This window comes from Clytia hemisphaerica, unplaced genomic scaffold, assembly GCF_902728285.1.
Source record: "Clytia hemisphaerica strain Z4C2 unplaced genomic scaffold, Clytia hemisphaerica genome assembly, whole genome shotgun sequence".
NCBI classification, from domain to species: domain Eukaryota; kingdom Metazoa; phylum Cnidaria; class Hydrozoa; order Leptothecata; family Clytiidae; genus Clytia; species Clytia hemisphaerica.
Window position 1 is genome coordinate 375,059 of NW_027103638.1, and position 12,877 is coordinate 387,935.

General features: G+C 34.4%; 1 protein-coding gene across 2 annotated transcripts in view; it reads left to right on the top strand.

Annotated features, from left to right (window-relative positions):
• LOC136802743 (catenin beta-1-like) overlaps nucleotides 1-12,877 on the top strand; it is a 32,023-nt gene that overhangs the window by 13,698 nt on the left and 5,448 nt on the right. The window contains exons 1-6 of one of the 2 annotated variants that reach the window (XM_067059500.1): nucleotides 7,369-7,510; nucleotides 10,828-10,874; nucleotides 11,547-11,587; nucleotides 11,743-11,810; nucleotides 12,319-12,428; nucleotides 12,641-12,857. In XM_067059500.1, coding sequence (XP_066915601.1) covers nucleotides 10,859-10,874; nucleotides 11,547-11,587; nucleotides 11,743-11,810; nucleotides 12,319-12,428; nucleotides 12,641-12,857 — 452 coding nt within the window. In that variant the 5' untranslated portion in view covers nucleotides 7,369-7,510; nucleotides 10,828-10,858. Of the gene's footprint in view, nucleotides 1-7,368; nucleotides 7,511-10,827; nucleotides 10,875-11,546; nucleotides 11,588-11,742; nucleotides 11,811-12,318; nucleotides 12,429-12,640; nucleotides 12,858-12,877 lie in introns of those variants that run through there. The other variant, XM_067059501.1, reaches the window with a different exon arrangement.

The window sequence follows — 12,877 nt, forward strand, 5'->3', positions numbered from 1 at the left end:
AAAATGCTGACCTTGCAAAATTTGCTGGTTTTTTTTAAGTATTCAAGCATGCGCATTTGGCTGAATCAGGAATTTCACCACTTTCGTTTTCTCTAAATCAAAACAAAAACTTGAACTTACCAAAAAGCACGTGCCTTGTCAGCTAGTACAATGGCACAACACACTTAAATTGCGGCAAGGAACCTTTAAGGATTGATTATCAATGTTTAGAAGTGATGCAAATTTATTTTCAATACTGGCAGAGCTGATTAAATAAATAGTCTTCATTTTGTGATTATACACGAAGGAGATTATTAGATCAATGGATGCTCATTATCATAAAACTGAAAATTGCCTTTTTATTCATATACCTTACATGGGTTTTTCGATTCGTGACGTTACACAATGTTCATAAAAACCCACCTCAGGTTTAAAAATTAGCTTAATCAGAGCATTTTTAGTCCAAAAATTGCTAATTACTAGGACTCCACCTTAAGGCCCTTTAAATTAGGAAAACACAGTCCACTTTTAACCCTTTTTACGCCCAAAGACCAAAAATTATGCCAATAAAATTGCCAACATAAAAATGATTCACAAGGTAATATTTTCCTTTTCAGATCTACAACCTTGCCCAGAAGAATAAATTTGAGACGATCGATATAAGAGATACCGAAGTAGATGATGTCACCATAGATGAAATGCTTCAGATAGTGAAGCACATGAAGATGAACCCGGAATCCCTAATAAAAAACGTCGTCTTGACTCCAAACGAATATTTTATTACTGCATTTGATGACCAACAAATCAATGATATCAACATGTTTTGCACTACAAAGACGCGCCCCTTGGTGATGGACACAACATTTGACGTTTGTGACCTATGGCTGACAGATACAGCTTATCAAAACCTGCGATTGGTCAACTCGAAGGGCGATCACCCTTGGTTTTATGGGCCTTGTCTCCTGCATATGCAAAAGACAACTGAAACATTTGCTCGTTTTGCACTTGACATGGTTGTGTCTGGGTTGAAAAATACCCTAGGTTTTCTAGGTAAGTACTTTTTATCAAATGCTAACTACTATTCCCTTAATAGTAGGGGGAATTTTGTTCGATTTTTTGGAATCGCTTGACTGTTTTGTTAGAAGCACTTGTTATACATTTTTGGAAAGCTAAGGGGTAGGGGAATCGAAATTACTATGTTTCCAATTTTTTTTCGGACACTTTGGTGTGATTTTCGGACAAATATGACGGTCTCAGGCAAAAATCATAGGGTTAAAAATTAATGAAAATTCTAGCTAGAGAAAACGGAGACCTGTTGTATATTTTTGGAAAGCTCTCAAAAATATAAGATTAGAGATATATTGCAAGTATAGGTGATTTATGTACCTAACTCGAGATATTAACCCTTGAAAACCGTTTTTTCAGCCAGAAACAGCTATTTTGTCCAGTCTTTGCGCTTTTTGAAGCTCAATATCTCTAGTTAGGTACTGAAATCACCTATACTTTTAATATATCTCTAATCCTAATTTTTTTAGAGCTTTCCAAAATTATACAACAGGTCTCCGTTTTCTCGAGCTAAAATTTTCATTGATTTTTAACCCTATGATTTTTTCCTGAGACCGTCATATTTGTCAAATTGGAAACATAGTAATTTCGATTCCCCTACCCCTTAGCTTTCCAAAAATGTATAACAAGTGCTTCTAACAAAACAGTCGAGCGATTTTACAAAATTTGGTTGATTTGCAAAATAGTTAATTCTTTTATATCATACAGTTTTATTCATGTATTTTTTTCATTCGAATGGATTTCATTCGATTTAATGAGCTTCGAATTATGCGAGTTTTCCTTTGTTTGGCCAGATTTTGTTACAGTACAGTCTTGAGACTACTTTATTGCATGAAAATTTTGCGGTCATTTTAATTTCGCTGTTTTTTTGCCGAAAATTGCATTTCGCTGTCCAAGAGAAAAAGTGTATTTTGCGACATTTTAATTTCGCGGTTCCGAAGCTTTGAAAGATGAATTACGCTTTTTTACGCCAAAAAGACCGAAAAAAGACATGATTTTTATGTATATTGGATACGAAGTCGAAAAAACTTTTTGTGCATTTTAATGTCGCGGTTGATCATGCCATAAAATCGTTTTTCGACCCAACCTTCCCTTTGTAATTGCTGGACCCAAATACTTGGTATATAATTTCATCCCCATCTTTTTGAGTTTTTTTTTTTTTGGTTTAACCCACTCCCCCCCCCCCTCCAAAAAAAAATTAGAGAGCTGTACGCTATGATTATGGCGATTGCGACGTTTCTGGCCTATTTTCTTTTAGGTACTGATATGGAGAAGGCCATGTACGAAGGCTTTAAAATCGCTTTTCCGGAACTAAACAGTCTGCTATGTGTGTGAAGCATATTCGTGATGCCGATAAAAAAGAAAATTATCAAAGATCGGAGGAACTGGTCACCAGAGGATTTTGCGTGACATCTATGGCTCGAATGATGGTATCACTAAAGAGCTTGGGTTGGCTTCTTCGCTAGACAAAGACGATTTTCAAGCCAAACTATCTTCGCTAAAGGAAATCTGGGACTCGCTCACAGATGGATTTCACAATTGGTTCTCACGTAACAGAGCTTCGAAGTTTATTGAATGCGTCATAGAATCTGCTAGAGAATCGAGTGGCATTGAGGATTTGTTTTACAACAATGCGATCGAGTCTCTTCACTCATCTCTCAAATCAAAGATATCCGAGAAGAAAAAAGTTATCGAATTGATCCCATTTATTGAAAGCCTCATTAAACGTCAACGATTGGAAGAAGAGCGAGCTGTCACGAAATCAGGAGACTGGAGACTTTCAAAAGAATACAAATGCTTTGAGGTAAATTATTTGTAACCAGGGGAAATCGATATTTTGATACGGGTCAAGCCAGGTCAAGCTACTCACAAAAAGTTTGTGGCGTTTGGAAAAAATAAAAGCGAGGTTAAGCAAATTAACAAAGAAAAAAATTAATTTTAGTTGAAATTTCACTCCATACCTTTTCTTTTTTATAAGTGCTCACAAGTCGAAACTTGATAAAACCCCACTGAGGTGACATCCCTTTTTAAAGGAACAGTTGAATCCCCAGGCAAAACCGTTTCAAAGACAGAACTTGCTTTAAAGCAGTGAAACGCAATGTTTAGAGACTTTTAAGCATACATGCTTCAGCATCATAATTTTTCCCAGAAAGATTTTGTATTTTTTAGCACCGCCACATGGCACCCTTTTTTAGGTTATCAGTTTATCTAATTTTCTTGATCTTTTTTAATGACACTAAAAAGTCTTCAAAAACAGTTAAAATTATTTTCCTATTAGATATGTAAGCTTCACTTTGGGTTGAAGTTGCTGGGAAGTCCGGGTCTAAATTTCAAGATTTTTATGTTTCTGTGTTTAGATGGACAGCAGGGCTTGGTATGCCATGAAACAGCACGAAAGAGACGATCATGTGGCGCGATTTCGAAAGTACATACCAAAAACGAAAGATTTGTACAAAATATCTGGAGCGGTTGGTAGAAAGCCAGGCAGCCAGACAAGCAGAAAACGAAATCTTAAAGAACCGGTCTTTGTTGAAGAGCGTGTATTGCCAAGTAAAATACCAAAGCTTTGTGTCAAGAAAACTGGTGACCAGTTCTCTTCACAGGTGTTGAAAGACTTCGATTTGTCTAAAATAAACCCGAAAGCCAAGGAAGAGAAGAAGAGAAAGCCATGGTTTTGCGTCTAAAAAGCATGCACGTAAATGTTTCCAGGTAATTCATTTTTAATTTTATAGGAATGATATTGTCTCACAAAAAATCGACATTTCGAGAATGACAATTATAATAAAATCCCACCAGAAATTGATTTTTCTCCTATTCATATCATTTTCATTTCAAGTTTCGAAAAATCTTCAACTTCTTTTTTTTTTTTTATGATATTGCACTTTTAACTCTTTTTAACCAAGGTAAACTAAACTATTTTTTACTTCTTACTTTTTTAGTTGCAATGCAGCAGAATGCATACGCAAAATTAGTAATGAAAAGGATTTGCTGATCATTCAAACATCTGGAGTGTCCGTCTGGACTGACAGCAAAAGGAAGGTACGCTCACGAACTGGAACCGTGTATGTTCACTTCAAGGAAGAATGTCTACGACAAGTTTTTCCAGATTTCTCCTACGAAAAAATTATAGTCGACGAAGAAACTAGGAAGAAACTTCCAGATAATGCTATCGCGAGACTTGCAAGTTTCGGTGTTAACGTGATTTGATGTATTCGGAACTTTTTTGATAATAGTTTGTACTTTGTATTTCCATTGATATTTCTTTTTCTCCTCTCCCACTTGAACGTTTTTTTTTTCATTCTCCTCAGAGCATACTAGTCTGTACTTAGCTGGATGGATTAGACTTTGACTAATCTGTACTGAACTGAACTTTTTGTTTTTGTTTGACTGAAATTAATTGAACCTTACGTTTGGCTCTCTACGGCGAGAAGACAAGCTTTTATTACTCTACTAACGAATTTTATTCAAGGGAACTTTTCTGCCGAATGGCATATTTTTAAATTTTAGCGAAAACTTATTTTGGCGGATGACTGTGAAAGATTCCTCTTTTCTGCCTTTCCTGACTTTTCTGCTCCACCCAAAACCGCGAAAATTCCCCTTTAAGGTAGTTGTTTATCTTGATATCATATCCGTTTTCTTGTTTATATGCTGAAAAAAATAGCATAGCATTTTGTAAAGCATTTTATACTACCTTAAGAAATAGTAATCTTATGATTGATTAAATTCGATTGACGTTTTTGCTTACGTTAATTTGTAATTTCCCTCATTACACCCGGTAAATTTCAAAAAAATTCGAAATTGAAGTCGAAGTTTTATCCCATATTTCCCTAAAAACCATTCTTTGCCGCGGATAGTCATGTGATTTGTGTTTTAGCCAATAGATTTTCTGGATTTCGAGGGAAAAACAAACACTGTGTTCTAACTCACTAAAATGATTTTGTTGATAAATTGTTTGTTTTTATTTGAGTATGTTCGATCTCTCCCCCTCGTGTGACGTCATTCCGTGAAAAATGAGATTACTAATGGTTTAAATTCGTCTTTTCCAAGTTTTCCGGGTTTTTATTTTATTTTTTTCAAGTATACCGAGTTCTGAATTTTAAATAGCAATTTATGCAAGTGTAACCTATGGCCAAGAAAATAAGCACATCCAGCCTCAGCCAATATTTAGATGTGCTTATTAAAAACGTGAATATGCTTATTAAAAAAGAAAAACGCTAAGGCTGGAATTTAAAAAAGGTTGGTTTGCCGTCACCCGACTTTAGGTCGGTCGGTCGGGAAAAAATATTATTTTTGTGATTTATAACAAATAAAACTCAAGTTTGAAGTTTTTGAAGGAAAATTAGTTTTGTTATAGGGGATGCAAATCGTCTCATTATTTTTTTGTCCCGCCCTTCCACCAATTTTTCTTTTTCTTGCGATCGGTCGCAGACTGCTACGTCGGTCGGGAACTAGGCACTAGTACCGCTCGCTTCTAAAGTTTTTTATTCTAAGAAGATCGCCTGCCTCAAATAAAAAATCCAAACAAACACGAAGAACATGTAAAAAGTTGTCTAACCGGGGAAACGATAATTACAAGGTCTCAAAAGAAGGTAAAAATTTTCCGGGGGTTTTGTTGTTTGGAATTGCTTAGGTCAGGATTTGACGTAGTAAATAAGTTAGAAAAGTCACCAGGGGGTCAGAAAGAAGCATCAGAGAAGATAGGCAGAAATAAAAAGTCGAACTTCCTTTGAGACCTTGTAATTATCGTCTCCCGTCTAACCGTTGGTCGAAAAGGATTTTCAAAAAAGTAAAAAGTAACTGGGCAGGGAACTCTATCAGAAATTTGACGCTCCTGGAAAATAATAGCTGTTCTCTAGAGATAAGGTGGTTATACTATTGGAACAAAAAGAGGTCTCCAGGAAATTTGATGTGTTCTTCATAACATTGCTGGAAAATTCCCGGAAAATTAGATGTAGTTTACTTGAATATGTGTCCTCCTGGATTTTCTGAACAGATATTTTCTAGATTTCTAGGCTGTTCTTGGATTTCTCCTTGGTGTTCTTTTAGGATATGTTTCCTAGATTTATTCATAAAATTTCTTCTCCTGGAAAAAAAAAACAGATATTTGGAAAAATCCGCCGGTGGCTGCAGCATAACTGAGCTTAACTTAGCATAACTTGTCCTTATAAGGACAAAATGACTGATTCTGATTGGCTGATTGCTGGCTCTGGCTAGCTCTTGGGTAGCTCTGGCTGGCTCTAGGTCACTCTGGCTGGCTCTGGGTGACTCAGGTGGCTCTGGTTCATTCTGGCTAATTCCGGCGAATAGTAATACCGGTTTATCAATACATAGCCTATCTTATCACCTGACGGTATGAAAAAATGGCTTTTAGATTTGCACTCTTACTACTTATATTTTAGCATCTTTTAGAGCAAAAAATCATAATTTTCGAGCAAAAAATTTGCTGAAATTTTCACTAGCTGTACAGTGCATTTCTGCTATCTTATAAAAACATACTCCATACCCACAACCTACATTCAGACTCGAACGTCAATTTAAAGCGATAGACAGACTCGAACGTCTGTTTAAAGCGACAGACAGACTCGAACGTCTGTTTAAAGCGACAGACAGACTCGAACGTCTATTTAAAGCGACAGACAGATTCGAACGTCTATTTAAAGCGACAGACAGATTCGAACGTCAATTTAAAGCGACAGACAGACTCGAACATCTATTTAAAGGGACAGATAGATTCGAACGTCTGTTAAAAGCGACAGACAAATTCGAACGTCTGTTTAAAGCGACAGGCAATTAATTCAAATATATTCAAAGTGCCAAAAAGATACATTTTTTCCTTGAAAATTTCTTTGCAAACAGTTATTAGTTAGGGTGTGACAAGTTTTATCTGCTTTGTCTGTTATGTGTTGACGCGTTGAATTGTTTTTGGGTTGTTTTTGAGCTGTGGGAAAAAAAAAAGAAATCGTCGAGCGCTCGACGTCAAAACAACGGTCCTTACCCCATCTCTATGACGTCACTTGATACTTTTCTAAAAAGAAGAGAGATGTTTGTGTACAAGTTATTGAAAACCCGCTTGCGTTATAACGCGCTTGATTTAAGACGGGGGCTCAAAAATGCTAAAGATATAAATTTTAGACAATTTTTAATTGTTTTTATTAAAATTTTGGATTCAGAAATGTTAGAAAATATTTTTTCTAGAATTTATATAATCAAAACGTATTAATTTCAATAAAACAAGCGGTTGTGAAATAAAATCTTTTTTTCTGGACCCCCGGAATTCTTCATTTTATTCATAGTAGTAATTACATTGCTGGGGGTGATTCATCTATCGTACAAAACATTATTTACAGTGTAGTTCATAACACTCAACTCAATGAAGGAAAAATCGATTTTTGAACAACGCTTGAGTTTTTAAAGATTTTACATTTTATAGAAGACATATTTTTGAAGATTCTTGGGTCAGCGCCAGGTAAATAAAATTGTCTTTTTCTGTGCTTTATCAGTTATCTTCTCTCTATTTTGTCGTAGGATAGAGAAAATGTTTGTGTTGTTTGTGTTTGAAAAAATGTCTTATAAACTTTTATACAAACTTGTGCAGTAAAAGGAAGGTAATGCTCTGTTGCTTCTTCACCCCTTTAACTTAAAACTATGAGAGTGAGCTGTGTTGATTTTGTTTTTATCAAAGCCCACTGTATAATACAAAATAATCGTGTTCAAGAAGTTTGTATTTTCATGTCAACTATTTTTCTTATCAATTCAAAATGTTTAGCATTTCCTTGATGGTATGTTATGATCATCATTTTGTTCATAATAATTCATGATTTATGATATCTCCATTCAAATGGAAAACAGGGGAGGGAAACTGTAGACTGATTCACTTTAAATATAGAATTCAATTCACCATTACGTGAAAGTTTTCATGTTAACAGTTATTCAGGTTTGTCCATGAATTCTATTCAGAAGAATTTTATCATGAAATTAATTTGAAAATTTGAACATACATTATTTAAAGAAAGTAAAATCATTCAAACTTAGATTTGTAGTCATATCTTGATGGTGTTACAGTATGGTGCTGGTGCAGTTGGACTGTTCTTTAAGCAGTGTACCGTAAGGTCGGGTAACTTGCATCAGTGGAGGCTAACATCGATGGCCCTCAAATAAAAGACCTGGCTGGTCGTTAAAATACAAAGTTAAAACAAAACAAAAATGGTAGAGTAGAGCTGCGAGTGGAGATGCCTAGTTCATTTGTTTAGAACTTTTAGAAAATCTAGTTACGGCCTATATTGACCTATTTTCAGACTTGCCAATATTTTGTAGAAGATCTCAAAGGGAATCAACAGTCGAACATTATCATAAAACATTAACATCATCAAATACTAAATGGAGTGATTCAATATGTTTTAAAGATTAAAGCTGCCAGAGTGCTTTATTGCTTACCGTGAGATTGGGTAACTTGCATCAGTTAAAATACAACTACGCAGCTCCGCTCGCAGTTCTTCTCTACCATTTTTGTTTTGATTTAATTTTGTATTTTAATGACCAGCCAGGTCTTTCATTTTCGAGGGCTATGCATGTTAGCCTCCACTGATGCAAGTTACCCAATCTCACGGTACTTTTGCAAGTCAAAGAATGCGATGCCAACTTCCAAAGGGATTAAATAATAGACTGGTTCCTTTTTTGAAATCAGCATTTTTAAAAACTTTGAGAAATTACCTAAATTTTGAGTCATAGATGAGAAAATATGACCCATGCCAACCTCAAAAACAGATTTGAAGAAAAATTTCCCACAAAAAAGATCTACCCACATAGCAAATAGGCTATTTCCCAGAAATGTTGCTGGACCTCAAACACTGACCCTACATGTACGGGATTATTTTTACTTTAGTGTCTAATCAAGGCCTAGCAAAACAAAGCACTCTCTTGGGAATTAAATTACATTTTTTGGTTGGTTGATTAGCTGGCTGTTGCACCTTTTATTTTGTTTCAAGCTTTCAATTTTAGTTTAATTTTCTTTGGAACTTGATTGAGGTAACTCTCATCCTTGTTTTGGCAAATACATCCTGTAGATGGCTGATTTCCTAGTGTGACTAACTGAAAGCAAATGGTAGTAGGGGACCAACCTTTAGGATTCGTAGCATCTTTCGTGAAAATGCATCCACATGTGATTGGTTCCAAATTTGATTGGATATTGTGAGACATTTTGAGAGGAGTCCTGCGAATTAGGCATTGCAAAAGTTTTACTGGCCAAATTGACAACCTATCTACTTTTGAACTAATCACATAAGGACTGCTTCCATGAAACATGCTGCGGACCCTAAAAGGTTGCCCCCTACAGCAATATAATCAACATATCAACATAGTTAAACTCAATTAAATGTCAATCAAATCTGAAAATTGTGGTAACACTGGGTAACATTAGATTAGTATTTTATTGCATTTGATTTGGTTCAATAGATTTGATAATTACCCAGGTTCTTATAGTATTTTGCCTAGATGAACCATAATAAACCCAAACATTTCTTTATAGAAAAAGGTATTTCATAGTGATGCCCAATACTTTACATAGCTTGATTTCAAAGAAATAATTATTTTCAACCAAGAACTCCTTTAAAAATTGTCGTGAATGCCAAAACCAGAGTAAAATGGGTTGCCTTCATTTTTCCAGTTATATTTGGCAGATTTTTTTGACTTGTTGCACTGTGAAGTAAAAGATAGTTTCATTAACCAGATCTGAAAATGCGTTTTTTCAGGGGTTCCCTCAATTTTATCATCAGTTATTCCTGATTTTGAAACAATTTTCATCCACACCCTTAAATGGTATACTTGTACATGGAATGGACCCCCCAGTCCCCAGGAGGGGGGGGCTACAACCAAAATCTTCCTGAAAAAGGCTGGGGGCTGGATTTTTTTTTAATTTCAGGGGGTACCTATGATCTCTGGGGATACCTAACTTTTATACAGTAAGGTCTGGGGGCTGGGGAACTATATTTTATATCTTGCTTTTATTTAACTATCATTATTCTTTTTAATTATAAAAATATACAATTTTTTCATTTCTTGACATATATTCAAGTCAAAGGGGGTTCCTACTAACGTCTGTTGTTTGGGGTACCTAAAATTCAGGGGGTACCTATTTTCTTAGGGAGTACCTAAACCCCTGGTCCATGCCATGTTGTAAAAGGTATATTTGTAAAAGGTATACTTTTTCTTGTTGACTTCAAAAGGTTTTGGCCCACACAAAATTAAAAGCACCCATCTCACCAACTATGCAACTTTAATTTGCGTAAAAATAGTTGATCCACTGTAGAAAATCAAACTAAAATTGAAACGTTACAATAACACTGTCAAATATTCAAAACCAGGAAAATATCAATTTTGAATTGTTGAAATGTCCCTTTGGTATTTGGCAGAGAGAGGATTTTTTTATATATTTAAAAGACAAACATTCTGTCAACGCAACTTTATCATTGACTAATTGAGTCTCGCATACTCCATAAACCTATTTATTAAGAAAATGAGTTAAAACTGCATGTTCTAGTTTTGTTATCTGACCAGATCGAACACTAAAATCTGAGTTTATTAAGCCCCTTACCTAATTTTTCTAAAGCCAATACAGTAAGAGCGGAAAAAATAATTTAATTTCCAGAAATAGATTGAATAGTAACAAATTTTGTCTGACTATTAATTGTTTAGTTACACAAAAATTAGTTTTGAGCCTTTTCATATGAACACTTTGCTTTACTTGAATTGAAATCTGGTTCATTGATATTTTATTTTTTTCTGCAGATCCCAAAGTAATTAAAAAGGCAGCGGCGCAATGGAAGACCCAACAAGTAAGTTTGATTGATTTTTGTATCCTTTCTTATCTTGCTTATTCATCTTATAAAATTAAATGAAAAGAGGTCTGTAATAGAATTGAAAGTGAGCAAGACTCTTGATTACAGCTATGAACTTTAACTATGAACTAGAATTTAATCAAAAACTTGAGCAAATTTGAAAAGTATAAATTGGTATTTATGATGAAATTTCTAGCTGCATCTTTCAAATTCAAAAGATTTTATATCCAGTATTTTCTTTTGTAATACATAGTTTATTTATTAATGCTCTGGAAGTTTTTCTCTCTATTTTTATTCTTGAATAACAGTGTGTGCTAGAAAAAGGAAACTTTTTTAAGTGTTGTTATTGTTTTATGTAGTTTTTATTTAACGGCTGACTTCTTTGATCTATTGTTTGGAGATAATTACCAAAATATAACTTTTATAGTAAGAGGTGTTCTCTTTTGCTACAAACATGTCATGTATTTGTTATTTGTGTCATTTTAATTGATTTGGAAGGGGAATCTTTGAGCTATGATTAAAAAAAATTGTGTTTTATTAAGTCATATATATTTAACCAATACCATTTCATATAAGATCTCAGGCAGCTACTTTTTCTACCACAAGTATCTATCCCTTTATGAAGATTTATCCTGTCATTTTCTTTTCTAATAATTTACTATTTTTCAGCGAGAATGATGAACTATCAGCAGTTCGGAGGGGAAAATAGGGTAAGTCAGTAGTTCAGAAATATCTATATTTATAATCTTATGTGTCATTAAACTAAGAAATGCTTAAAACGAGCTTTTGGTTACTATTTGTAGTTTACATTTCTTCTAGCCAATATTTTAGCAGAATAATGAAATTGTTTCACTGCGATTTTCAGGACTTCCGCATGCTTGAAGATCGCAAACAAAAGCTAATGATGATGATGGAAAGCAATGTTCCAAACAAGTAAGGCTATATGATATTAGCTATATCTTTAATTATAACAACCACACAAACCCTTAGTTCAATCAAAGTTTTAAGTTTAATTTTAAGATTTCTATTGATTTCTTTCTTCTTTAAAACTAAATAGCTCATTATTAACTTGAAAAGTCCTTTTTTATTCTCTACCTTGTTGTGCTAGGATCTGAGAATGTCTGCCTGTGTGTGTGTATTATGTCATAAATATTTTGACTTAAAAAATGGTCGGATTTGGCTGAACTTCAAGGTTTTTTCATTGTTTTCAAAAAAATTTTATTTTTGTAGCCTAGGTTGAGCTCTTAATTACTGATACAATTTCTGAAAAGTTTGAAAATACTGAAGTAAAACAAGGCTTAGTGTGGTACACGTGTTCAAGCATGTTCAACTATTTCCAAGTGTTCTGTAATCCTTTTTTTATTAATATGGCTAGTACTTAACTTTTTTGGTTGTATACATTCAATAAGTAATAAAGACCCCATTAATATTCTTTTCCAAGACAACAAATTCAGATGGAAATTCGCAACATTGATAATCAGATGCATCAATACCGTAGCATGCAGCAACAGACCATGCATCATCAACAACAGCAACACCATCAACATCAAGGTTTGCAAGAAAACTCATTAGCCTAGAAATTCACTCAGTGATAAAAGTTACAAGCTTTTTTAAGGACGTTGAGAGAAGCCTAACTTTATGGAAAGATCATAGAGACTAATCAATTTTGATACAATCAATGGCATAGTTTCATTTTCACATACCTTTTGGAAATTTTTTTTCTCTTGGAATAATGTTGAAGAAAATTTTCCTTATTCTTGTAGTGATAAACAAGATGCAGCAGACTCAGATGTGGAATCAAGGCTACAACGTTGATTCTGGTATACAGACTGCCGCACCATCAGTCAAAGATTTTGACGATGATGTTTCATCACATCACTCGCACAGCTCATTCCAGCAATTTAATGAATGGGATCAAAACATGGCAGGCGGCGATGCAATGGACACTCAAATGAATGACCAGTTTAACAACTCTCGCAGGTATAAAGAGTTTTGAGCTA